Source organism: Pagrus pagrus (genome assembly GCF_965226575.1).
Source record: "Pagrus pagrus genome assembly, chromosome: 6".
Classification (NCBI taxonomy): domain Eukaryota; kingdom Metazoa; phylum Chordata; class Actinopteri; order Spariformes; family Sparidae; genus Pagrus; species Pagrus pagrus.
Window position 1 is genome coordinate 29,686,378 of NC_140190.1, and position 27,881 is coordinate 29,714,258.

Sequence of the window (27,881 nt, forward strand, 5' to 3'; positions counted from 1 at the left end):
GTGAGGGGAAACAATTTACTCGCTGCCAAGAAGAAACATATTGTTATTGTTCTCATTTTACAGTGCACCGTAGAGGCTGTGTTATGTAACATCTTCCTGTGCAGATGCCCACACGGTGCACTTGAAGCAAAAGTCTTAAACTTTACAGCATTCTTTGCACTGATCATGTAAAGACTGTGCTTCATAGAAAAAATATGCAAATCCTGCATGCAGTTTGCAGTGAAGCTCAACGTTAATGTAATATATTTACATGCATGTTTACATTGCGGCATGCAGCAAGGTCTGAATGTAAAGCATCTGTTGTTATTTAATCCCATCATTATCCTTCCCTTTTTCTTTTTCTTTGACATGTTTGAACATTTATTTATAAAATCTAATGCATTAAATACTTTTTGGATTAATTTTGTTTATAAAAGTTATGAGAGCCAAGTTAATATCTTGAAATTGCTCCTTTTTTTGTTTTTTGTTTTTATGCAAGACCTGAACATCCTAAAATATTCATTTTACAGTGAGACTTCTTTTTTGCTTGATTGATGACTTTCATTTGCAAAATTGCAAAAAGGTCCGTGTTCTTTTAAAAATAAAATAAAATCAACTGTGTTATTCAAATCACTTTAGTTTTCTGCCTCCAACAGCCTCATTACAGCCCTCAGCACTGCAGCCCCCCGCTCCCCTCCTGCGCGGCACATTTATGTTCCCATCTCTTCAACCACAGCATCATTGAACAGCACTTCTCCACTTCACAGATGTGCTCGGGTTGTCCTTGGAGAGTTCCCTGTGCAAACAAAGCCCTCTTCCCCCTCCATCTCTCTCCGATTCCACCCCCTCTGCTTCTCCCGCTATCCATCCCCCCTGCTCTCTCCCCCCACGATTCACACCATTGAGCATGCCGCGTGTAGCTCCCACTCGCTGGCATCACAAACACTAGATATATCTTCAGTTCTGAGCTGTGCAGATTCATACAAATACAGACCAGCATTGGCTCGACGGAAGCTGCGTTCTGCCAAAACACACGTTGGGGATAGGCAGTGGCAAAAAAGAAGGGGAAGAAAGAGTCTAGCAGCTCTCGCACACACCGGACTCAAGGTAAATGATCCATATTCATTTTCTCAAATGACAAAGTGTTGCATAATTCTGCTGTGGACACAGCTCTCGGCATTATGTTGGTCTTTGTCTTTCCTCATGGTTCATGGGGCTGATTATTATCTGCAGCTTTGGACGGAAGCTTATTGTAAAATCAGGGAAAACACTGTTGTTGTTGATGATGATGTGATGTGGCTAATACTGTCAACAGTAAACAAACTAGTACAGCAGAGTGACGCGAGCTTCATACCAGAGTGTTCTCCTATTACCTCTTATCAAGCTAATTTTATGGGCGTTTGTGTACAATTTGTGAGGCTGCATGTCCAAATGTCTGCACCTAAGTGATTGCTTATTCACGCATGCTTTCAGTCCCATTTCCTGGGAGCACTATTGAAAATCAGTTCACACCCTCCCACCTTCCCTCCCTTCATGCTGAAAGCTCTGAGGGCTTTTCAGTCCAGTAAATGTCACTCATCAGAGCTATCAAAGATGGAGTAGGTCTTTGAAGCCCACACGAGTGCCAGTCAGATGTTTCAGTTTTGAACCCTTCCACTCCTACTTGCCCTACTTGTGTTAGTCATTGAACCTGATACTCATCATATCTCAATTAAGTGTTAATTATTGAGCAGTAGAGGTACTGGTAGGAGGATTTTGTTACCTTTTGAAAGGGCCAGGGTTGTTGTATTTCCATGCTTTCCATCTTTGTGCTGAGTTAAGCTACTGCTGGCTACTGCCGATAGCTTCGTTAGCTTCAAGTACTGCAGTGCAGCTAAGTTGTTGCTTGTTTCAAAGGTTATGCAACCGCTGCGCCTAAGATGGCACATAATAGTCAACTATAACTGACCACATGATTAAATGCTAGACTGACTTTAGGAATTGTTCCATCATGTTTGGAATACTACAAGGCAGTTAGCCAAACATCTACTGTACCTACGCAGTAGTAGTAGTGTGGTATTAACGTAATGTTCTCGAACTAACACAAGTAGTTTGTGTTTAGGAATTACTTTAATTACTTACTGTGCCGAGGAAATGAAGCAGCGTTGGAAACATCTGCTGTGAGGAATAGTTGCAGCGCAGGCAGAGGCCAAGCTCATCGAATACCTGAGGCTAAGCTATTAGATCGTAGCCAAGCAAGTTTTCTTTTCCTGCAGACATGATGGATGCAGACCAAACTGATCAAGTTTATAGGTGTAGCATGTGAGAAAATGGCCAGCATTTGACCATAGCTAATATCAGAATATCAACAGACTAACTGCTGCTCACCCTTTAGCTGTTGCTAGTTACGTTGGCTAAGAAGCTCAGGTAGCCGCGGAGCTTTTGGCCCTGTTAGCTGACTGGAGTCTGTCTGGACTGCAACCTCAGATCGCAGGTGATAATTAAATGCATCATACTTTGATTAAAGAGAGAAACTTGAAATCAGAAGTTGTCGGTTGTATTTTTTCGGTTTTGCCAGGAAAATACTATAGCGAAGTGTAAAAAGTATCTGATTTCTTCACATTTTGATTTTTGTATATGAATGTAAACATATAAGCCATAAAAAATAAATAAAAGCCAATACAATGAATTAAATCTAATTTAATTGTGTTTTCATATGGATCTGTGACATGGATCTAGTGAAAATGTGTTCACAGCAAGTTCTGTGGACTATTAACCAGAACATTGATTCAGGAGAGACAACTGTAGATGTTTTCAATGCTGTGAACCACAATCGCAGTTCTATTCACTGCCTTTGTGTTCAGGTGACAGCAGAAACCTCAGATGTAGATAAGTGATCTGTGTTTGGGACTTTGACAATCAAGGCATGTATCAGATGCAAGAGTCTAATTTTTTATTTTTTTCACTGAGATCCACTGTCACAGTCAGCTGCAGTGCTGTCCCCATGTGTGGTGATGAGCCAGTGCACTACTGTAGCTCTACACTGAAAGATGGTGTACGCTTGCTACATGCATTATGACAGTACAGTTCCAAATCCTACTGAAGAGCAATGCTATTAGTAGACAGAGCCACAGGCCTAGGATTGGAGCCACTTTTTTGCAATGCAAAATAAATCCTTGGAACAAACTGATTACATAAATGGCTGAAAGCAGGATGAGCGGTAAGAGACATGCGCTCAGTCTGTCGCACTGAGGGGAACAAAGCAGAGGTCCTGATTATAGAAACACTAGACACCTGCATCCCAGGGTTTATTACACATGGTGATGAGGGTGACTAAATATTTACAAAGGATTAGCTCGTGCAACCAGAGTATTCATGAACAAACGACAGCCATTTTGCTTTTTCTTCAATCAGCCACAGAATTGATAAATTACTTCCAGGGTTGCTGTACAGTAATATACCTCCATCACTGTAAAGTTTATTCCTCATCCAGATTTAACTGGCTGGTTAGAGCTCATTAGCCAAACCCAATTAAAGGGTAACTCCACCAAATTCCCACGCTGAAGTGTTTTTTACAGGTCTTAGATAGTACTGCTGTGTATGTTTAAAAAAAACAAGTGTAAGACTTGTGGCTTCAGAGTAAGCTGCATCTGATTAATTTCTTCCTGTGATGTCACAAGGTAACTTGGTTGCATTGTGGGTAATGAAGGAATCAGGTTTCGAAAAGGAAGACAGAGTGATATCTCTGGTTCTGCTGTAACAATTTTGATCTTTTGATTTTAAACTGTCCGTTGAAAACATGCCGCCTACATTTTCCACAATGAAACCACCAAGTGACATCACTAGAAGCAGTTTTAAAGCGTGTAAAATTGGTGGAGTTACCCTTTACAGCACAATTAATTTGTCGGTAGTTAATTCTTAATTCTGTCCTTATCCTAACACTACCCCAAGAACTAAATTTAGCAGGACCATACAAAAGCCCATTCAGCCCAGTCACATCCCATCATTCGTGGATATAGCCTACAGTTGATGACAAGCTCTAATTCTATCACCAAGCAAAATGTTCTCAGAAGCTAATGCAAGTCAGTGTTATGCCCTTATCATCCTGAACACCCCTGGCACGCATGTGCTTTTAATAGTCCTGTCCATGTCCAGCCACTGACAGGCAGATTTACTTGAGTGTAATCTGACATAGCTCTGAGTCAAACACTTGTTCAACGACTGGTAAGCTTTGTTCGCCCTCCCTTTATGCCTAAGGTGAGTGAGAGTGGGAAGAGCTTCAAGCACAGTCTGTTTTGAGATTTGACAGGGGTGGAAGCAAAGATGCGTTACAAATTTCTCATACAAAGTATCAAGATTTCAGGAGGCGTGCCATGTTGTGACCGTAGCTGTGAATAGCTAATTGGGTTTCTATAAATTTGCCATTAATTGTGGTTGATTTCAGTTAACAAAGTTAACTGAGAGTAACAGTAAAGCTGCACAGTAAGATTCATTCCTGCTGCTCTCTCTGGCTTTCCAGCAGCAGCAAGCAGCGTTTTTTTTGTGAAAAAGATGATGCTGCCATTCCAGCACGAACAGGAACAAAGTCAGGGACCGGCTGTTAAACAAAGTGGAACATTTAGCAGCTGAGTTGTGTATACAAACAGAGCTATAAGGAGAATGAATATTGGACTCACTTTTGGCCAAACTCCAAATAATGCTCATTTTGCTATGCTGGATGTGTTAATTGGTGATTGCTTGCACACACTTCTACTTTATGAGTCCATAATACACCCCAAGTAGCTAACGAATGATTAGTGCTGCTTTATCCGTCGTCTTACTATTGACATGTCTGCACAGTGGATAATGCGCTCGTCCACTGGCCACTCATGATACTTTCGCTAATGATTATTGTGGTGTCAAGCCCAGGATGAATTAGCCTTCTGAGTGGTTGGCGAGTCAGTAAATCCGGTTAAATGACCGCTGCTGCTTTGGAGCCAATCAGCTCAGACATTTTCTGTGGATCACCTATCAGAATCCAGAGACACATCTACGTTTATAAGGTAACTGAGTGGTACTAAAAATATGGATGTAAAGTACTCTGCCGCTCCTGCAACAACAAATTAGATGCAATTTGCAAACAACGTATGATGTCATAACTGGCTTATCACATTCATGCACACAAGAGTGATGGCAATGTTAATAAGCAAAACCTCATTTAATCTTCATCAGCAGAACTCATTTGTTGTATCAAGAAGGATTCATTAATAATGTGTCACAAGGTGCCCAAAACCTGCTGCTTACTTATTGCAAAGGCTTTACACATCAAGAATAGAGACAATCAACACAGACTCACAACTGAGCCAGAGATTACACATTTCTTTCTACTTTGTTTAACACATGCAAAGGGTAAATATGAAACAACATAGTAGAAAAACAGAGCAAATTAAAAATAGTTGTTTAATTTGGTTAGCTACTACTGCCATTCTCTGCTCGCGTTATCATTTGTTCATGTGAAGAATGTATATAATACTTGACCAGGAATGAGCATTAAATAAATGTGCCTGTATATATTAAACTAATGACTTGTTCAGGGTTGTCTGAAACAGAAAATTGGCAACAGCAGAACACCCACAGGCAGGAGAGTGACATTAATCCAAATGAACATGAGTGCACCTCAGTCAAAAGAGGACAGAAATATAAACATTGTAATATTTGTAGAGCAGATGGGCAAAGCTTTTTAAGGCTACCAAACAAGCTGCAGAGATATATAATGTACAGTGTCCCTGTAAAGCCTGCATTGTGCACTTCTATTCTTTTGGAGATTAAATTATAAGCCGCTGACGCTTTTGAACTAGACGCAGATTAAGCCGATACAAAATAAATAGGTAAGAGGAGGGGCAGCGCGACGGGGGAGTGACATTAATCTAACCACACGAGTAGAAAGTAGATGGAAATGGTATCAGGGTGTTACGTGCTGAAAAAAGCCCCTTGGGAAGCTTTATCCCAGGTTGACCTATCAGAGAGCTGAAGTGAGCAATGTGCTCAGGTGTCATCACAGGAGGCCTCAGAGGAGTGAGGGAATGCACAGTTATGGAACAGGATGTATAGGAGGAACCATTATTATTATCCATTATTCATAACTGAATTGTTTTCTAATATTCTGGCCACATTTTGAATATTATTGTGATTAGAGGTCAACAACAAGAGCTTAAAAAATAATTTAGAAATTGACAGTAAATTCTTTTAAATATTCAAAACAATTGAATTCCTTTTAATAAAATTCCACAAACATTTTTAACTATCACTTTTTTTTTTCTTTGGGACAACAGTGGCCAGATGTGTGAAACCTACTAGCAAAAACACAAAATACACACAAAGACAGAATAAGCATGTTTTTTTAAACTCTCTGTTTGCGTGTTAAAATATGTCTAGCTGAAAAAAAAGAAAGAAAATTATTAAAAAAATATATATATATATGTCTAGCTGCTTCATAACTACTTATACCTTTGTAACCATTATATACAGTATATTTCTGTCAATGAAGGGAACAGCAGAAAAGTGCAATTTTATGGATTCTTCCACATCGACAAGGCTCTGTACATGTGACTGTTACTCACAGCTGTGACTATATATAGCACCTGTACATTCATTCATCGCAAGTACCTGTACTCCATTATCAGTGATAATAACTCCATTATAATTATAAATCTCATCTCATTTTAATGTCCGCTTATTCCTTGTTCGGGTCGCGGGGTGTTGCCGCTTTGTCCCCCCTTTCGGGGGGTTGCAGGGCTACTGGGGCCTAATCCAGTTATCAATGGGCGAAGGCCAGGGTACACCCCTGGGTGAGACACCAGCTCATCGCTGGGCCCTCTGATGGCAGAGGCTGCCTCGCAAGGTGCCAACTGCGCATCAGGAGCAATTTCGGGGTTCAGCATCTTGCTCAGGGATGCTTCGGCATGTATATTATTATAAATCTTCAAAAGATAATCAGTGATTTAGTTTATAGCACTGTTATCAAAACAGACTATTTAGGCTGCTCCACAATAGAGGATAAAAGGGGAAAAACAATCTCTTTATAAAATCAGATAATGCTGTACAACTAAAATGATATAAAATTACAAAACAAAAGTAATTAATCGGTGTCTTTTTTCAAAAGGCGCTGCATAAACTGCAAAAAACACACTCTTCTAATATCAGTTCATATCTACGAACTGCACGTTTAATGTGCATCTGCAGCGTTTATACCCCTGACCCAAGGTCTTTTTGCATTTTCTCATCATTTTTCTGAACACCATATTCCCGAAAGCTTTTTCTAAGCTGGCCTTGACACATCAGCACTCTGTGTACAGCAGTGACCAGTGTCCTGTGGCTCAAAGAAAATACATGTGGGACTAAAATCACATTTGCAGATGTTTTCAAAGGGATTAAACTGATTCAATGTGTTAACGTAACAACACGTGGACATGAGGAGACGAGTCAGAGTGATGATGTTTGTAGCTGCAGGCGTTTCTCCATCAGAGTAGCAGCTAGCGGCTCCTCAGGGCAGTGTGCTGTTGAGAATCCTGTCCTGAAATCTACCTGAACCAGTCAGGCACAGCAGACATCCGCAAGGACATAAATATTCTCCCTTCTGCTGTTTCTAATGGTGGCAACACATCAGATAGTCTGACACATACTTCTGTGGGCAGTCGGGCTCCTGCTCTCAGGGCAGAGTACACACAAATACACACAAGCAAACACACAAGTGCAAGACCTCAGTTGTGCTTTTGTGACTCAAGTCCCAAATCTGACAACTTGGCTGTGGAGAGGGAAAGGACATGTCTGGACTTGCCAAAATTGAATCGCTGCTCAGAATCTGTGGATATCTTGTGATCTGAGTCACAGTGCATCTCTATCAGCCTAAAATCAGCTAAAACGGGCTCTTAGGATGAATGGAGATTATAAACTGCACACTGAATGTGATCACGTGTTGGAACATTTGCCAATAATTACACCATAATTTGAGGGACCTTCATTTAAACATCCCTGTCTGTTGCTTGTTCAGTATCTGCCTCAGCTTGTTTCCTCTGCTAAGGGGGTTTAATGTGTTTGGTTCAGTTTGTCAGAAGAATCAAAGAAAAATGACTGGCCTGAATTTGTAGAATTTTAGCAGAGGTTTTCAAGCTATGAGCTTTTGTTCAAGCACACAGGGTTTGAACCAATCAGTATCTTTTGAGGAACTACTGGCAGCTGGAGACGGCAGATAGTGGTTTAGGCGTGATGACGAGTTAGAGAAGTGACTGAAAGCAACAATTGCGTTCCCCCAAAAGCTGTGCATAGCTGCTGCTACATGTACAGCTTCTGTTATATCAGAACTGGAGAATATATTATTTTTGCAAGAAAGGCAAGAATGTCACTGGCTTTTCTCAATAGAACCTGATGATAGTTGACCTGTTGATAGACAGATGATTCTCTTGATCACCTGCCAAGTATTTTATAAAAGTTCCCATTTCCAGTTCCTAGCAGCACTTTCCATAAGGTTCTGTGTAACAAACCATCTGGCCATCAGGTTAGGTAAAGTTCAGTAATGACTAAATATAATGATTTTATAGAAATAAGCTAACCTACTGGCCTTGCTGCAGATCTGCACCCTGAGTGCCCTTCTAGTTTCTTTTATCAACGCTTTTATAAATGCAGCACAGTAGATATTCATAGCTTTTTCCATTATTCACTGTAAGACTGACTGACCCAAAGATACAGCAAGCAATACAATGTTTTATCTACAGTGTATTATGTGTGTGTGCAAACAGCCAACATATAAATAAAATCCCTGTTATTGGCCCTGAGGAACCTGATGATTCCTTTGGTTGGGTATTTTTGAGCCAGCGCTCTCCTATAAAAAGAAACAAATCAGCCACACAGTGTCGCAGGAGCAAAGCAGCCGACACAGTTCAGTGGTTGTGCAAGACAAGCGAGTGACCCTGTTTTAGTGCTTGTGAAAAAGTGGAGGGGGCAGAGAGGCTGACAGTGACTGAGCGAATTAATTACCAAGCCAGTGAATTAATATAATTAACGGATACGTGAGAGATGGCTACTGATAAATGAGGCTGTAGGTGGGCTGGAGTGCATATGTAACTGTTAATAAGGAAACTTAAGGGATTAGTTTGGCATTCTGAGAAATACACTTATTTGCAGGATTTAAGAGAGTTAGCTGAGAGGATTAATGTTACTCTCATGTCTGTAGTCACTCATTATGAAAACAAATGATGTGTTGATTGAATGAATCTGAGAGATGCTGGGAGGTGGATTGTACTTAGCCAGGCTACCTGTGGACAAAATGCAATCAACACAGCTAGTCTGGCTAGCAAACTGTCTCCTGGCAAGCTTCATATGAAACTGACAGGTAGGAGAATCCCCCCCAATCACTAGAATTAATGTTGCCAATATATGTTTCTGCAACAGAGTTGGGAGTAATGTTTTCTTGTTTTTGGTGCTGAAAATTATCCAGACTGTCCGTGAAAAATATCAAGTTTTGCTGCCATTAACATGACTGGGAAATCTTCCGTTTTTGTTTGGTTGGTAGTTTTTGTTTTGTTTTTTGGCTGGAAATTATCCCAATGCCAGGAGTCAAACTGCCACTAATGTGACTTACACGTCTCCCGCCGTCTTGTCAAAAATATCTGTTTTTGTTGCCAGTAACGTGGCTGGAAGTTGTTCTCGTAAAAAATATCCAGTGGGTTTACCACAATCCTCTTCACCTCCTGACATGAAAATCAGCTCATATACATATAATATGAACATGAGAGGTGTAAGTGGTAGTAGACTTGGAACTTGAACTTGGAAATTGGAAAAGTTGGAAAAGTTAAGTGTCGGTACAAAAAACAGCGCTCTATCAAAACAGTATGACGTTTCTTGGGAGCTTGTCCCAGATTTAGGACAAAAACGTGACCTGCTATATGTGGATGCAAGTCAAACTGTCCCAAAATTCAACTTGACAGGTTACTATTTTTACTTGCACTCAGCCGGAGCGAGAGCAGGGATTTGACCTGTACTTGAGATCTTCTTTTAACTTGAAGACATGACACACACATCGTCTCTGTCTTTTCGCTTTTAACGTCAACGTTAACGTCACTGCAGATGTGCTCCTGAGCATCCATGCATATGTAACCAAGCTATTTATATCACAGTACAGAATACATCTATAAAGACATACTGTCTACCTGTTGGCACCAGGCAAATATAACAATAATAATGATAATAATGATAATAATAATGATAATATCTTTATTTGCCCTAGATAAATATCATCTATTCATTACTATACAAACCCTCATTTAATGATTACTTTTCAGCTAATACTACACATAGCTATAGAACTGCCAGGTGTCTTCTGTCAGAAAGACACCCGTCTGTCTGTCTGCCAGAAATGAGGACATGGAGGGAAATGTGAAAACCTGCATTGCACCAAGTTAGGTAACATCAAAGGAGATGTTCATACACACACACAGACACAACTTCCATGATCTAGATTTTTACTTCTTAATCCAGCAACCCCAACGGGCACCTCACATAGCGGAGGTCTAGCGGATGTTGCCTGTACTTTAAGATTCATGAGGCGTACTTGTGTATATCTGAGACATTAGAGTGCTGTTGCCGTTTTTAGCCTCTTTCCTCCAGGAGTCGGCCTTGCTGCATGGCTGAATAGAACATGCACTGCTTCCTCCTGACTACATGGATTTGTCAGGGATTTTTATAAATAGCTCAGCGGCAGCACGTGTCTGCACCACACTGCAGACGCAGAATGCAGCTCACAACAGCCAGAGAGATAAATTTGTCAAAAGAGAGGAAGAGAGGCGAGGACAGACAGAAGGCATAAGGAGGGGGAGGAGGTCAGTTATTGATAAGTCTGTTCGGTGTGTGCCAAACCTTCAGTATCATACGCCCACGTCTCTCCTCATCAGCTTCACTCGATGACCTTTTTTCTGCTCTAAATAAAGAAGAGGCACATGCTGACACACATACAAATTCAACCATGATAAATGGTTAAAGGCTGGTTTGCATTTCCAATATAATTGTTATAAAACTGCTTGTCAGTTTGCCTTTATTTAATATTTGCATGACAATGTGTGCATGCAACATAAAAATTGAAGGCAAGACGAGTTCACATGGAATTCAAAGAACGAATTGTAGTCTGGCAGTGACATGTTGATGCGTTTACAATCTGCGTGAAATAACCTCAAAATTTTGCTTATCGCTACCTATCTGGTTATGCGATCCATGAAAGGTGGTCCCTACATAATGGCACCACATGAAGGAAGAAAAGCTAAAAAAAGCATCAGACAGTCGTGGAATTTGTCCAACACCAAGGGCAAAGCTCTCTACTCAGGTTTATTTGTACTGTACCTTTCCACAACAAGGCAAATCAAATGGGCTTATGTAAGACATAAAATAATGAAGGGAAGATACATGAAAATATATTCTAGCTAAGGCGATATATATGAGAAACAGACATTAAAATTAATTTTGATTGCAGAGAATAATATGAGTTGCATATTGATCAGTTGGACTGTCCCATCCATCACTTTGGTCCAGACCAACAGAGTTCTGCATCTACTAGCCAGAACAGGATTTTCATGGTCCTCAGAGGATAAATCCTAATTGAAAAAAACAAGAAAAAAACAGCACCTTTCTGGAGCTTTTGTTCATTCTTGCTTAACAGATGGAGTTTCCCACATTGTAATATCTGACGGAATGACTTCACTTAAAAAAAAATGTAATTACCAAGTAGGCTGATCATTTGAAGTTGTTAAAACTTTTTAGCTCGTACAACAGAAATGTAATAGTCTACTTGGTAGTTCTTTGATCATCGCTTTCCTGACTTTTTTGAAGTAAATCAACTTTTAAATTCACAGTGCAGTTGGGTGATTCATGATTGTATGATACAATCATAACCTCCAGAGCAGCTACTAAATGTTTTTTGGGGGGGTTTTTTGGTGTTTTTCTCCATGCTAAAGCCAATTTAATAACTTTGTACATAAGCTATTTGCTGGGAAAAATCATGTTCCCCAGAGGATGTATCAAATTAATTCATTCAGTGATCCCCTGACCTTCTCTCCAGCCACCAACCTTAACCAAACTTTCACTTGCACAGTGTGTTACACACACTCATGCTCTACATAGGAGGAACGCATCAAAATATTGTAAATTGTGGGACCTTTTGTTTGCATTTCATCCTTAACTTTACATCGTTAGCCTCCCTTGCTGTAGAGGTCTAAAATCAGCAGTGTATCATGTTTTACTATTCGTGTATGTCTTAGTGGTGTTTGCATTACTGATGTCATTGTGTGAGAAAGTCATCCTAACAATGTTCTTTTAAAACCTTCCATTAGTCTGTGGAGAAATCTGACGTAGAACTCGACCCTCACTGGTGAACTTCAGTAAACCCACACTCTGTACATAGTCTGCCATACTTAAAATACCTCTGGCCATTTTTTTGCAAACCCCTCTGAAAATAGCTATTCATTAACAAATGAAGTGCACCTTCAGATTATGACTCACACAGACGACAAACTATTCTTCCAGTCCAGTGCATCTGTTTTATAAATAACATCTGGTATATAACAAGGCTGTTTCTGGGGCAGGAAGCATCATATCCACATTGCACCGGAAAGAAGCTGCAATAACTTCAGGGTTGTGATTCCTCGTGTTTATTCTCGATTGATTAAAGCTTCGGTATGAGCATGTGAGCTAGTAACTCTCCACTAAACCCAAAACAAATGCCTCGAGACATGTTTTCAGTCTAATGTTCTCTATGTAAATTCCCTGTTTCCCTCTCTGATACTCACATTTGATGGCAAAGGAAACTGCCATTTACTTTTCATTTAAAGGCAATATCAGAAAGCTGATGTATTGGTCCAAGCCAAACACAAATGCACATGCCGTCTCTTATGCACACAGACTCACACACATAAATATAACACCACAACCAGACAGCAGTGAATGGAGGACACAACACTTTGAAGTTCATTAATTCCAACAAATGGCCTTCGGTTGGCTAATGAACAGTACATTTCACGCAATGTTCCCAATTCCAGGTCCAAGCATCAAAACAATCCACCGCTGCAACTCCACTACTGCACTCAAAGAGATAAGGTAAAAGGAAAGAACTCGTGAAATTGGGACTTTTGACTGAATGTGCGTGGATGAAAAGACAGACACAAGCTGTCCTAAATTATCTTCATCCATCAGATTTCTTCAGAGGGTCTTATATAACAAATCTGCCACAGAAAATTGGTTTCTTCCATCAGAATGAGGCACGTTTTTGTCGTGAGGACAGGAAAATGATTGTACCATCAAGTCTGTGCTCAACTATGGAGTTATCCTTTACACTCTGCTCTCTCGACTTAAGCTTATTTTTGGTCTTTGTGTTTCACTACAGGAGATAAATATCATCTTAATAACGGTGTACCACATGAAAAAGTAGGCTGGTCCTCACAAGCAACAAAAAGAGAACTAGATTCTGTTATTATTATTCTGTTATAAAGTTCTCCTGTGTAGATATCCGCAGTTTATCACTTTCCTTCTACAATTTTAAACCACCAGATCAGAACTCAGGACTGTGTAGCTCACGGACTACAATAAATATGAACCTTTACTCCGTGACATCAGGTTTCTGAAAGGCAATATGCGTCTTCATGCTGATGCCTGTATCTACTTTACTTTTGTTAATGGCTCAGTTTTCCAGTGCGGCAGCTTTTAAGTTCTGTTCAGCTCGGTTCTTGGTTATTTAGTGCATCCAGCACACAGCAGCATTTAGGTATTTTTCTTTTGTTTGCTAGCAGAGCTGAGCCCGCTGTGGTGAGCACGACTTCACTGCGCTCCATCTCTATTGACTCGCTTTTGGAGCCAGCCGCAAGTGGCTTGATAGCACAGCCTTCTCCTTGCATCTTATAAATAGAACAAATTAGGGAATCTTAAAACTTGATGTCTCATTTCACTTTTATATATTTGCTTTTGTTATGTCTGCCTATGTTCTTGTCTTTTTTTGTTTTGTCTGGCTGTTTGTTTTTCTCTCTCTCTGCAGTACTCAGGTCTCTCTTGCAAAATATCTCATTGATCTCAGTCGGGTTACCTGATTAAGACCTTGTAGACACGTACACGGGTATTTCTTAAAACTAAGCTTTTTCGATGCTTTTGGGCCTTCAGTACGCACTGAAAACGGAGCTTTTGAATAACTTAACTCAATTCCCTATTTAAAGAATACTCAACTGCTCTGGGGGAAAAAATTCTTATTTGCTTTGAGAAGATGGATACCACTCTCATATCTCTAGGATTTTATGTGAATGTATTCTATGAACGTCCGTCTAACCATCCAATGTTTTATTATTTTTTCCTGTGAAATAGACCCACTCTTACAGAAATGTTTAACCTTTGATGGAGCATCCTCACAGCCCTGCCCCATCTGGAGTGACCCACGTGTCCCAGAGGCAGAACATTGACAAACAGTACATGACAGCAGCAGTGTACAAATGAGATGGGACAGCTTGTGACGAACGATGGAGATGTGGCTCATATCAGTGCATTCAATTTGTTAAGTTTAAAAGAATTGAGTGGGGTTTTTGTTCAATCATCATTATATATATTTATTGGCCATTTTACGGGCTGTTTTCCATATCCTACTTTCCATAACCAACAAATAAATTAACCTAACTGCTTGTACTTCATGCTAATAAATAAGCTGAGAAGTGGAGCATCTCTCTATTCGCCATCTGTAGAAATAAATAAATAAATAGAGAGCACAGTGCTACAAAGCGTACTGTGAATTAAAGCTGGATAATGTCAGTGAGATTATCAGAGACTGCTGCCTCCATGTCGCAGCCTCTGTAACTTAGTTGCAGTCATGAATTGTTCTGGGTTTTCTTAAAGTCTGCAAACTGCAATCAAACAAGAAACCCTGAGTGGATGTGAATTTGACTATCAGGGATGTTTAAGCTCCCTCTGAATGAGGCAGAGCCCATACTGAATCAGCTTCTTGCATATGGAGTTGCACCTGTCGTCTACATCCAGTCATGTCAGTCGGCCTCTCCGCATCTTGTTTCTTACGATCAGTTTGTTCATCAGGTTTCCCAACAACATTTAAGAACTGATGCATAGTCTAAATATCTGAAGGGGCAGCCCAGCTACATGAAGCTAAAACATACGATTAGCCGCCTTAGTAACAGCTGAAGAATATTTCTGATGATGCAAGTTAGGTGCATTTCTTCATGTGTATTGCAGTCACTGAAAACAGGAACAAATACAAGCATTCAGCATTGTTATCTCATTGACCTTCACTTATCCAGAGAAATTGATTATGACATATTTGCTATTTTCCAGTTATGCTTTGGGTTCACATTAATGCACCTTCATGCATTCAGTTCATTAAATTCCTGCTGATGATCACAGTTCTTTCCACATCTCTATTTTCGGAGCCTACAAGCTACAGGTCACAACCTTGCACCTACACATGAATCATCATCCGCTTACATAAGACATAAGATATATTTTCTTTGTCACAGGTTTGTATCTGTACGCTGAGATATACAGTCAGAAGAAAACATTTTGTCTTCTGTGTGTTTTTTCAGCAGGATTAGCACCATGAAGACCAGACTAGGCTGCCTGTCCAACAAATCTGACTCCTACAGTGACTTCTCCGAGTTCCTGCCTCCTGCCCACGAGACAACCGCCAGGTGTCTGAAGTGAGTCTGCCAAAAAATCCTGTGTCTGCTTCTGTGGGACTACAAGTTTTTAACAAAAGAAAACTCAAGCTTCTGTTGTGTTAAAGAGTTCTCCGGATGCCACATTTTGCATTTAGAGTTTTAATTTGTCACACTTTTCATTTCTTCAGATTTATTTCATTAGTTTTTTAGTGTGACTTTCAATCTCATATAATGCCCTCCTGTCAACCCCCATGCCAGTAACATGGATTAGCAATTCAACCTTCTGCTGTTCATCATACCCAAAACATTTGCATGATACAATTTTACTTTTTCAAATCAAGACTTGTAAATGAAAAATATATAAAAATAAATAGCAAGGCTATCTCAAATATGAAATATCTGAATCATCACTGCGCTGCATTTTTATCACGACATCTGTCATCAGCATCCCGCCGCTGTCTCACTGTCTCACTATAGACCATAACTACCCACAAGAACAGAGATGCGCTATCAGTTTCCCTCACACACAAACAAGCACACACACCCTCACCTCACACCTCATACACATATTGCAAAGCTGTACTACACAGGTGCTACCGTGGTATTTCTATTCATTCACACACAAATTCCTGCATTGCACGTGCAACATATAGTCGAGGTCAAAAGTTTACATACACTGGAAGAATGTATATCATGGCAGTCCTCATTTGCAATGATTTCTACAGCTCTCATTTTTCTGTGATGAAATGATTGGAACACAAACTACTTTGTCACAAAAACATTGATGAAGTTTGGTTCAGTAATTAATTTATTATAGATCTTCTGAAAATGTGACCAAATCTGCTGGATCAAAACTATGCATACTGTAACCTGAACAATCAATTTTGCTGATTATAGAAAGTTGTGTGAATCAAATTGTCTTTGTAGCATGGCCTCTTAACTTCTTCTGAGTGATTCTGATTGATAACAGCTGGTGACTTTTCTGGGCTTGTTTGATACATCCATTAGACTCAGCCACAAACACTACAGTGGGGCAAAGTCTAAAGAGCTCAGCAGTGATCCTAAAGAGCACATTATTCATTTGAACGAGTCAGGAAAGTCACTTGGAGCCATTTCACCACAATGAGCAGCAATATCTTTGAAGGAGAGAGAGAAGGTGAGGCCTTTAACCCCAAGAACACCATACCTACTGTGCAGCATGGTGCTGGTAGTATTATGCTGTGGGGCTCTAAAGAAAGTAAATGGAATAATGGAGAAGGAGGAATTTCTCCAAATTATTCAGGAAAACCTAAAATCATCAGCAGAAGATTGGCTCTTGGCTGCAGTTGGGTGTTCCAACAGGACAATGAAATGAAACACACATCAGAAGTGGTAAAGGAATGAGTCAATAAGGCTACAATGGAGGTCCTGACTTGAACCTCATCAAGAACATGTGGACTGTGCTAAAGAAACAAGTCCATGCTAGGAAGCCTACACATTTAGTTGAACTTCACTGATTCTATCAAGAGGAGTGGTTAAAAGTTCAACCAGAGGACAACCAGAAGCTTGTAGGTGGCTATCAACCTAATTGAGGTGAAAATGGCCAAGAATTAATGTTTTTGTGACAAAGTAGTTTGTGTTCCTCTCATTGCATCACAGAAACATGAGCGCTGTAGAAATCATTGGAACTGAAGACTGCCATGATATACATGTTCATGACTAATCTATTCTAATCTATCTATTTACATGACTGAAAATACATTAGCACCATGTCTATCTCAGTGTTGCAGGAGAACCTTTGAGTGTGAAATATGTGAAGAATGTGAGGGAGGAGAGACCAGAGATCTGTTTAACAGAAGGCACGTGTTGTGTAGCATGACATCACATTATCAATACGAACAGTATAGAGGTGTTGCTTTTATTCACGATAACGGTGACATTAAAAAAATGCCTTGACCCGACGCTATATTCCCAAGTCAGTTTGCAAATGGGTGGTAGATTAAAGTCAAATAAAGGAAATCGGTTTTCCCGCCATCTGTCAACCTGTGCAACCATTTCTATGCAAAGTTTAACCCAAAATCAAACTTACAAGAGGAGAAGCTGTTGCAAAGGTTTGAAAACTGAAAGATAAATTATTATTATTATTATTATTATTATTATTATTATTATTGTTTTCAGAAAACCTGTTTCATAACCTTTCCTATTGTTACATATACTATCTACCAAGGTGGAGCGGTACAATAATGTTAATGTGTCTCTTTAATCTCTGAGATATTGTGTTATCCCCTCGTGATTTAACTACTTCATAAGAGAGCATTAAAATGAGATGTCGGACATTGTTATTCTTCTATCCTGTGCCTCCTCCTGAGCGGAAGAACAACTGTGAGCACAGGATAAATCATACATTAAATTCTGCTGCCCTTCAATAATATATACAGTACCATCTAGTGTTAAAAATGCATGAAATTACAGCGGTTGGTTCGCATCATGCTCATGCACTTTCCTTCGGCTTTCTCTCCTTCAGAGTGTCAACCGACGAGGTGGTTCGGTGGTCAGAATCATTTGATCATCTTCTCTCTCACAAATGTAAGTAGACATTCTCTATTTCTGCACAAGTCACCTTAATATAGTGGTAAAATAGCCTTTTCCTGTTTCTTTGATAGTTTCTATTTTATACTCAGTCAAATTGACAAGTCAATTTCCTCCCCTCCGAGCCCATCTTATGTAACGTTGTCAATTCTGTGTTGACTCCTTACAGCATAATGACTCACACACTTGTCTGTGACCTTCCCCTTGGACCAAATACACACTAGCACAGACCCACTCACAGAGATCCATTTGCACAAACGGGTCACGCATTTATTAACTGCTAACAAGTTGTGTGACGTAACATCAGAGGCATCAAACTCACTGAACAGACAGGACTCAGGGCACATCCACCTTGTGGGATTTCACCAGAAATACTGACCACATAGTCTTGCTCCACTTTGAGTAAAATTAACATTTACCTGATATGAAAACTCAAAAATGTTTGTGTTTTACTGAGGTCCAGAAGGTCACATGTTAATATATTGATGTAGAAATGTGCCACCGGTGTGCTCCGATTCTTAAACTGTGCTTTTGGATTAATAAACTGTAAATTGTAAGTAATTGTAAATAAGAAAACTACTTATTTGGAAGCGAGGAGATTAAGACGTGTTCCTCTTGGTATAATTTCAGGTATGATTGAAATAAAAACTCTGATTGCACCTTCCTGGAAAACAAGTAAAAACATAACAACGTGGGCAAAAAGTTGTTGTAAAGTGAAAATGAACTTCTAGGTTTCATCAATAGAGACAAATACAGGGCTCAACAGGTGCCAAAGCTGAAACTAAGGATAACAGAGCCAGATACAGTTCAACCAGGAGAGACTCGGGTGAACATGCAGATTTATTGCCATGTGTACAAAGAGAATGAGAAAGTCTTTGGCCACTGGATGAAGAGCTGGAGGAGGATGGGGTGGAGGAGGGTCGCAAGAAATGCCTGAAATGAAAGCTGACAGCAGAAAGGAGAGCAGTTTTAAGTTTTACAGCAGAGACATGATTGGCTGATAGTGTTCGAGGCAGAATCTGGTTGGTTAAATGGAGAGAGAGTACATGAAGAAACGCCCATGTCAGGTGAATGGAGGGAGCAGGGAGAGAGGTGAATGAAAAGATAGTCTTCCTGATCGAACGAGCTTCATTTCACTATTTTACTGACAGGTGAAGCATTTTGTCCAAGTATCAAGTGAGCACCAAGTTGAATTTTCTTGGGCAAGTCAAGTCAGTTCAAGTCACAGGTTGTGTCAAGACAAGCTGAGTTCTTAGTTAAGGACAGTCAAGTCCTGATCTTTATAAAGAGAAAAGATACAGTATTATGCTATATTACATTGTACATGGAACTCGGAAAAAAATGACCTCGGACACAGAAGTGTAAAAGTGTAATGGAACGGTCATCCAAGTCAGACACTCAGGCAAGCTCCATACTTTTTTTATCTTTTCATTGCTTTTCACTTAATGTAGGGTTTGTGAAACGTGCAGTCACAACAAGGTTGTAGCTGCCATTTTCACTTCCACTCAGTTGAATTTATGCTTGATAGAAGTCTTTGTGAGCATGAGGAGGGAGGCGACTCCTCCTGTCTCTGTTCCTGCCCTTATCTGATAAATCAGCTGCTGTAGCTGCTTGTGAAGTTCACAGACTTTCCATACAAACATCCCTTTGCTGCGGGGTGTCCATGTTTTCCCAAGCAAATACACTGGGACGCATTTAGAATGGAAGTCGGAAAATACACTCGGAAATACCGACTTCCGACTTGCAATGGAATGCAGCATTAGTACCTCAAATAAGGATATTGGTGACCAATTCATCCAACCTGTTCAAAAAGTATAACAATTAATTGAATAAGTGTAATAATTACTGATATTCTGTAAAATAAATGTAATCAAACAAAAGAACTCTTTTTTTCAATCAAAATAATATGAACATGAACACATTTCAGTCATTGTGTGTCAAGTCACAAGTCTTTAACCTCCAAATCCAAATAAGCAGCAAGTCATTCATTTTCTGTCATCAAAAACAGTGACTAAATTCCATAGAATAAGAACATTAGTGCATCACGTGATGTTTAAAGCTTTAATTACTGGACGGATTAAAAGGTACCCTGCAGACTTTCGCTGTATAAGTATGCGCATCAGTTAAGTACTTTACACCTACACCTTCCTGCCAATGTAAACATGAAGTGTGTGCATGCCTCGCCATTCCATGCTCCACTGTTGGTGGTGGTAACGCACCAGTACATGTAATAACGCACCGGCAGAGGACAGGGCAGAGAACCACTGCTAGCATATGTTTCCTGGTGAAGAAACACGTTCAGCTTGGCCTGCAACTAGCTGTTGTTTCATATCAGTTCATCTGCTAATTATTTTTTTCAATTAAATATCATAATTATTTTTTCTGTGAAATGTCAGCAATAAGAGGAAATGCTAGCGTTGATGTAACCAGTGTTCGGATACATTTTGCTGTCTGACAAAGCACCATCAAACTCAAACAAAAAAAATGCCACAACTGATCCATTTGCTGCAAATCTTTACCTTTTAAAAATCTTAAGCGTGTTTGATTTTTACATATGACAGACTTTGAAAGTGGATGTGACTGCAAAGTCTTTGCTTGCCAGTTGGCAATTAGATGTTTTTTACATTTCTGAGTTGTTAATGTCAAACCCATATTTTTGTTCTTAAAGGATTTGAAACAAAACTGTGATCACCTGTTTTGTTTGTTTATGTTTGTTTGTTTGTTTTCTTTAAGATTTCAGTTATCTTCAATTCTGTTCCCAATAAGTAGAAAAGACAAACACCTACTCAGTATTTGTTTGTTTTGTCCTCAATCACAGTTACATTTCAAGGCTTTGCTCTGAGCTTACAAAACCACTTTTCCCACAGTTCTGTCATCAAAGTGCTGAGGCCCTCGGTTCACACGCTGTTTGATATGATGGAGTTGGAGACAGCCGGACTTCAATAAAAGAAAACTCTAAACAATCTGCCCTCGCATGAACATTATTTGTTTTGGTCAAATCGAGGTTATGACATAACACCCCGGTTTGACACATAACCGTTAGAAAGCTAATGTCGCCCGTGAAAAACAACGTTTGTCACAGAGCCAAGAATAGGGCCGACCCCAGGCGTGATACACCTGTGTATCCTGTTTCAATTGACCGAGCATTAGAGAGGTGAACTACAACAAGTACATGGGCACATAACACAAATACATTACATAATTCAATATCAAAGCAATAGGACCGAGGTACTGAATGTTCCCTTGATGGGATACTGCATTCACCTTGCCCTAATTTCATTTAAAAGGAGGGATAGTGAATTACACTTAGACCTTAGTGGATTTAGTGTCATTCCTCAGTGTGTAAAGCTGATTGTGTGTGTGTGTGTTGGGGGTCTGACCTGAGAACACTGTCGGCTGTTACATGTCTCGTTAGCAGAAAGAACATTGTGTTAAGTTGACAGGCAACAGGGCTTTTGATATTATGTCAGGGCTACAGTGAGCATTTTAGCCAAAGCTGTTATCCAGAGTGACGAAGTGAAGTGAAGAATCTAAAACAGCAGACAGTGTTTTAAGCTTACAGCTACAGTGTATTCTTTAATTAACATCCTGGCTGGTCCCAGAGTGCCACAGTGATTGTCCCCAGTGATGTCTCAGCTCCAGCTGCCCCACATTGTCCTCGTTACTCCCAGCTGCTCCTAATTGCTCTGATGTATTTAAGCGTGAGTCTCTGGACAGTCAGTTCATTAAGCTCCCTTGTTGCACTGACTTAAAGTTTCTCAGCTACATTTACTGCTAAGTTCATGTCAACCTGCTCTCCAGCTTCACTCTGACTTTTTTTTAATTATCTCTCTCGGTTGTTCTTGCAGTCTAACCTCCTCATCCACCTACTGAGCTACAGACCTTTACCCCCTGTCCTTTTCTGAATAAAAGCTATCTTAAAACTTTACCAATCGTTGTGTGCGTTTGGGTCAACTCTCATAAATCCAGTCAAATATTCACTTTCACAAGTATCTTATAAACTAAACAGAACCGTGTTGCTTTGTTTTTTAAACCACAAGTGCTATGGGGCAATGATTTTTCATCTGTTTCCCGGTTTTAGATTGTAGTTTTTTGGGATGATAGTCTGGCGGCATTCCCCTCTTCCTTCTGCTATCTGCATTTTAAAAAATCCCAGTCACTAGGTGCAACAACATTGTCCGAGGTAGCACCAAACACGCTGAAAATGTTATCATAAAAGTTACCCAACACAAACTTAGTAGCTAACGGTACGAACCTAAACAAGTTAGCAGCTGTTACCTTATTCTTTTGCTGGGATTTAGCCATTTTAATGCCAGGATCTGCTGTGCAAAACAAGTTCCCCATACACTGTTTTGCAGCCAGGGGCACCTGCCTAGACAATGTGTTTGATGTAAAGAAAAGCAAACAGCCAGAGCTTTTATTCAATCAATTGATCAGTCGTTATTTGTATAGCACCAGTTCACAACAAAAGTCATCTCATGACACTTTCCAAATTGAGCAGGGCTAAACCATACTCCTTGATTCATTTATTTACAGAGACCCAATATTTTTCCCCATGAGCAAGCACTTGGTGACAGTTGCGAGAAAAAAATGAGAAACCTCGGAGCAGAACCTTTCCCGTGATACCAGAATGAGATTTGGTGCAGCCAGACCGTTCCCCTGCACTGTCACCGTGCTGTGGTGATCGTTCTGGCTATGCAAGACAAGTGGCACAGATACACAGGTGGCATAATTCACTTGCTGCTGTTGGCTTGATCCCGATCTGCTAATAACAGTCTGTGGGAGTAGAGTGCCAACGGATATAGCACTACACCAAGACATGGAGTGGAGAAGACTGCTAGCAACAATGTTTTATGAGGATTGAAATGCACTCAACACACTCGTCAGAAGTATTATACACTAACATTTAATGGCAATGTGAAAGGGGTTGCTCAAAGTGATGGACCCTACACATTGTCAACTGAATTTGCAGCTCTTCTGTTCAGCTGTCTGGTCAGAAAATTTTACGTCTAATTCACATTAAGACGTCGTAGAGACCAAACACATAGCTAAAAGAGTGAATAAGAATATCTGATGTGTTTTTTCGATAGTACACATGCCACAAAAACAGACCATTCATTTAAAAAAGTTATTTATGGAGATGTTTAAAGTCAGTTTATGTAGATTTATGTAGACTATGTGCTTGTGTACAAACCACATTGTTTCAGAGCAATCAGTATCCTTTGAGGATCTATTGGCAGCTACAGTTGTGATTTAGATGTAACAGTTGGTGGCTCCTAAAGAGGTTAGCATAGCTGCTATAGCATCGTTTACATCTGACATGGAGAAAGATGATTAAAGAACAGAACTAAATGCTTCACTTTTCTCAATGGAAAACATGTCTTCACTCTTCTTATTTGGTGGACGTTGATATACAGATGGTTCGTCCAATCACCTGCCAAGTTTTGTTTGAAAGCGCCTGTCCTCTTCCAAATGGTTTCCAAGGACGACTTGCCAGATGGTTTTGTGTTACAAACCATTTGGCGCGTCAGCTGATTTGTAAACTACTCTCATATGTAGGGCATAGGACTGACGTAACTCATTGAAGACCTACATAAGACCATGCATGAAGAACCCCGTATGATGCTTTTTCACAGTAAAATCCAAAAACCATTTGATCAGAAGTATAAGGATTAATGGTATAGTTTAATCTTTGTCGTTTTATTGAGTATCAAATATCAAAACATGGTTGTGTTGCTTTGTAAAGCTATTTTAGAGTAATCAGAATACTTTCATCTTTTCAGTCTTGGGATGCCAAACCAGATGTAATATATGGGAACACTTTTAACACACTTTCTCACACAGTACTGATCTTAAGACAAATATGGCACCTCACCTATGATTGTTTCGTGTCCAAAGTCTGATGCTGCTCTCGATGCAAGAAACTGTGTTGACACAGTTATTTGGGGACTTCTGCAAACAAACGTGTGTGTGTGTGTGTGTGTGTGTGTGTGTGTGTGTGTGTGTGTGTGTGTGTGGTTATCCCTGTGGTTAAACCTGCATGTTGTGTTGTACACTCATTTGTATGTGTGTTTCTGGATGAGTAATATTGTTGCATATGCACAGATGGGCCTCCACTCTGCTCTGCCCAGATTTATTAGGTAAACATCAGAAATGAGAGGGGTGGAAATAACATGTCAACGTGACACGAGCCCGTTAAAAAAAAAACATGCCCTTCCTCCATGTTATCATCAGTGGGGAGCACATTAATTGATCACTTATCTTGACTGATGAAGACAGGAAAAAAAGAACTCTTTGTGGGAGTATTTTGTTCCGATTTGTTTTGCGTTCTAATCATGAGAGCCGGTCCCGTTTCTGGGAACACAAGTGTGTACGCACAGGAAATATGTCAATATAGGATGAGGGGTATTATCACATTATTAAGCATCCTTATGTTGAAGGAAAAATAGAACCTCCATAGAAGAGGGAGTTCTCAGCCACTACACAGAAATAGGTGCTATGCTGCAGTATCAATCATGTTTTTGAAGTGTTTTGTTGTTTTTAGCCTCCCTAAGGGTCCTAATCTTTTTTTTGTCCTTTCCAGATGGCCTGGCTGCCTTCCGGTCATTTCTCAAGACCGAGTTCAGTGACGAAAATATTGAGTTTTGGATGGCCTGCGAGGAGTACAAAAAAATCAAGAGCTCAACCAAGCTTGTGTCTAAAGCTAACAAGATCTTCAAGGAATTCATCGATATCCAGGCACCAAGAGAGGTGTGTGTATGTGTGTGTGTGTGTATGTGTGTGTGTGTGTGTGTGTGTGTGTGTGTGTGTGTGTGTGTGTGTGTGTGTGTGTGTGTGTGTGTGTGTGTGTGTGTGTGTGTGTGTGTGTGTGTGTGTGTGTGTGTGTGTGTGTGTGTGTGTGTGTGTGACAGACACAACCCACTAGAGGCACTTCAAGAAGTGTACAGTAAATAAAAGTGACTTAAACCTCTGTGAAATCAGGGCCAGTGTCACCATGTATGTGTATGATGATTTGACTTAATGTGAGTGACCTTCTCCATTTCCTGGCAGATAAACATTGACTACCGCACCAGGGAGAAGACCAAGCAGATCCTGGAGGATCCGACCCCAACCAGCTTCAACGAAGTCCAGGCTAAAGTCTACAGCCTCATGGAGAAAGACTCCTACCCACGATTCCTCAGGTCCAAGATGTACCAGGATATGGTCAACAGGGCGAATGCACAAGGCCAGCGGAGGTCTGTTTGACCGGATGTGATGAAGACCACGGAGGACATAGAACTGGACCTGCACTGTAAATCATCCATTAACCCTTTGACATCTTCTGAATACTGTGAATCTGCAAGGATGGGACGACATGCTTGACTGTTTCCTTTGTCTACACCAGCTCCATGCATGCAACCCCTCTAGGAAAGACGTGTCTTGGTGCACAGCACTGTACAGTACAGAGAAGGAGACTGGATGAGGATGAGCTAATCATTTTACCTCTACTTGGTGCTGGGTGACATGTCAATAAAATGACTATATCATGCCATAAATATTTATCACAGCACACACCGTTCTCACTATTGATTTCTTTGAAATGGTTGATAAGAAATCAGCCATTCGCCATGTCATTAACATCTGTACTGGTTGAAAACATTTACATACAAAAAACATTTTAAACTAGAATTGTTGAATAGAGCAAGAAAGACCAGTTTTTGATCTCGTAAAATAATTTCCTGTTATTAAAGATGTATTTGGAGTTACAGCTGCTATAATTAGACTTCAGGCTCTAGAATAAACTTTTTATGTTGGAGTTGAGGGTGGTTTTCAATTCAGTTGCATATCCCAAGATATATAAAACATATCGGATAGAAATATTCAATTTGGAGCAATAATTGCAGTGGGTACTTAAACCTTAAATTTTCAATGTCCTGTATCTTGGAGCACTTTATTGTCATCAGTTTCTCAAAAAATAGTTTCAGAAAAAAGTCCCACTGTTGTTAGACAGGTTCTCTGATTGTGAACCATTTAGGTCAGGGTTGACCAACTGGGGCCCCTGGGCCTAATTCAGCCACTACAGGGTAGAAAATATTCTGTTTTCAATATCTAGGATCCCAAATTTTTCATGATTTAGGTAATGCTCATAATTAAACTGATATTAGCTGTTAGCCGTCTTTACTAGGGCCTTCCACTGATCGATGTGCTATCTATTTGGTCAGACGTGAAGTAAATGAAATAACACCCTTAACGTTCTTTTTCCACACCATTTTGAATCACAATTCCACTTTTTTCGAAGCTACCACACTTTATCATAAAACACCTTCCATCCTTTCCATTTCAGTACAGTTGGCTGGCAATTAAACTGATGAACACAGCCAATGCCTGACCAAATGTAGAGTTGATTTTAATTCCATCAGCAAGAAAGAAATATACTGAGATAAGTATCTTTTTGTCACCCAGCACTATCCCTACTTATTCTTTGTGAAATAGACACTGTCGTACGCAGGTGACTAGACCTGTTGTGGTAGTTTGTGTGTTTACAACGAACAATGAAGTGAGTGAACACTTGATATCTGAAACTGTGCCAAACTAGATTGCACTTATATGTTGATATAGCTACATAATCCTGTGTATTGTCAACTATTCCAGGTATTCTATGTGACTTTAAATGTGCAGTATAATGAAGGGTTGGGTTCATCTTTGCTTTCAGTTCTCGCTGAAGGACGTGAAAATCTGCTGTCATTGAACTTGTTCTATATTAAACATCCTGCTTGACCAATCATTTGAGGCGGGCCAGGATTCTGTTGTAATTTATCATTCATATCTTTTCAATTAGATTTAATTAAAGTCATGTCATCGTGCTATCAGTACCAGAGGCATTATTAAATGTAATCCGTTTCATCGGACAGTTTGACAAAATGACTCATTATTTGCATGAAATTTGGGAGTGCACACTCAAATGGAAATTGCGCTGGATTACATAACTCATCTGTTAATAATCAGTAGGCAGTGCTTCATTAAACTGAAGATTAAACATTGGTCTCCCAAGCATTCAAGCAGTGAACTAAAAGCAAGCCCAACCCCCATAGAAACGTGTGCAAATTTCCAAAATAATTTTCAGCATGATGCAATACTGAATAAATATTTATATATTCTCTACTTGTACAGTATGTTATGAAATGACTGCAAAAAACGACTTAAATGTAGATTATGTCCACAAAATGACCGATGTGTTTGAACTGTGCTCCCTCAGTATTTGCACTCATTTTTAAACAGGTTGACTGAAAAGATTTCCTGAAATGCACTCTTCCGGAGACATTTATTTTCTTTACTGCATGTGTACTGAAAAGGCCGAACCCAACATAACTGGCTGAACAACATATCACCCTATATTGTATGTTGCTGTGTTCCACATGAATGTAACCTCCCTCTCCCTCTAAATTTTGTGATTAAAAAGGAATCTGCATCTATATTTCATGCACTGCGTGACTTCATTGTCATCATATCAAAATGGTATTAGAGCGATGAAAATGCATTCATCCACTCGTCAGTCAGACAGATTGACCTGGATTCCACTGCTATTTCATAACAGCAATGAAACCGATACAAATGTTAAAATCTGTAATGACTGAAAGCCCAGTCTGACTGTGGGCTGATTCATTACTCTAGCTCAAAATTCATTTGTGGACTAGGATTGTTTCGTGTGGTTTT

The 27,881-nt window shown here is 39.9% G+C and overlaps 1 protein-coding gene across 2 annotated transcripts; it reads left to right on the forward strand.

Annotated features, from left to right (window-relative positions):
• The first annotated feature begins 813 nt into the window (after positions 1 to 813).
• Positions 814 to 27,642, forward strand: LOC311258997 (regulator of G-protein signaling 8-like). Of its 2 annotated transcripts, none has more exons than XM_084355777.1 (5): positions 814 to 1,086; positions 15,546 to 15,659; positions 18,124 to 18,185; positions 24,772 to 24,938; positions 25,239 to 27,642. In XM_084355777.1, the coding sequence occupies exons 2-5, from the start codon at positions 15,559 to 15,561 to the stop codon at positions 25,431 to 25,433; spliced, it is 525 nt and encodes a 174-aa protein (XP_084211903.1). In that variant the 5' UTR covers positions 814 to 1,086; positions 15,546 to 15,558; the 3' UTR covers positions 25,434 to 27,642. The 2 variants fall into 2 exon arrangements, with proteins under 2 accessions (XP_084211903.1, XP_084211904.1); XM_084355778.1 differs by having other exon boundaries at positions 15,549 to 15,659.
• Positions 27,643 to 27,881: the final 239 nt, after the last annotated feature.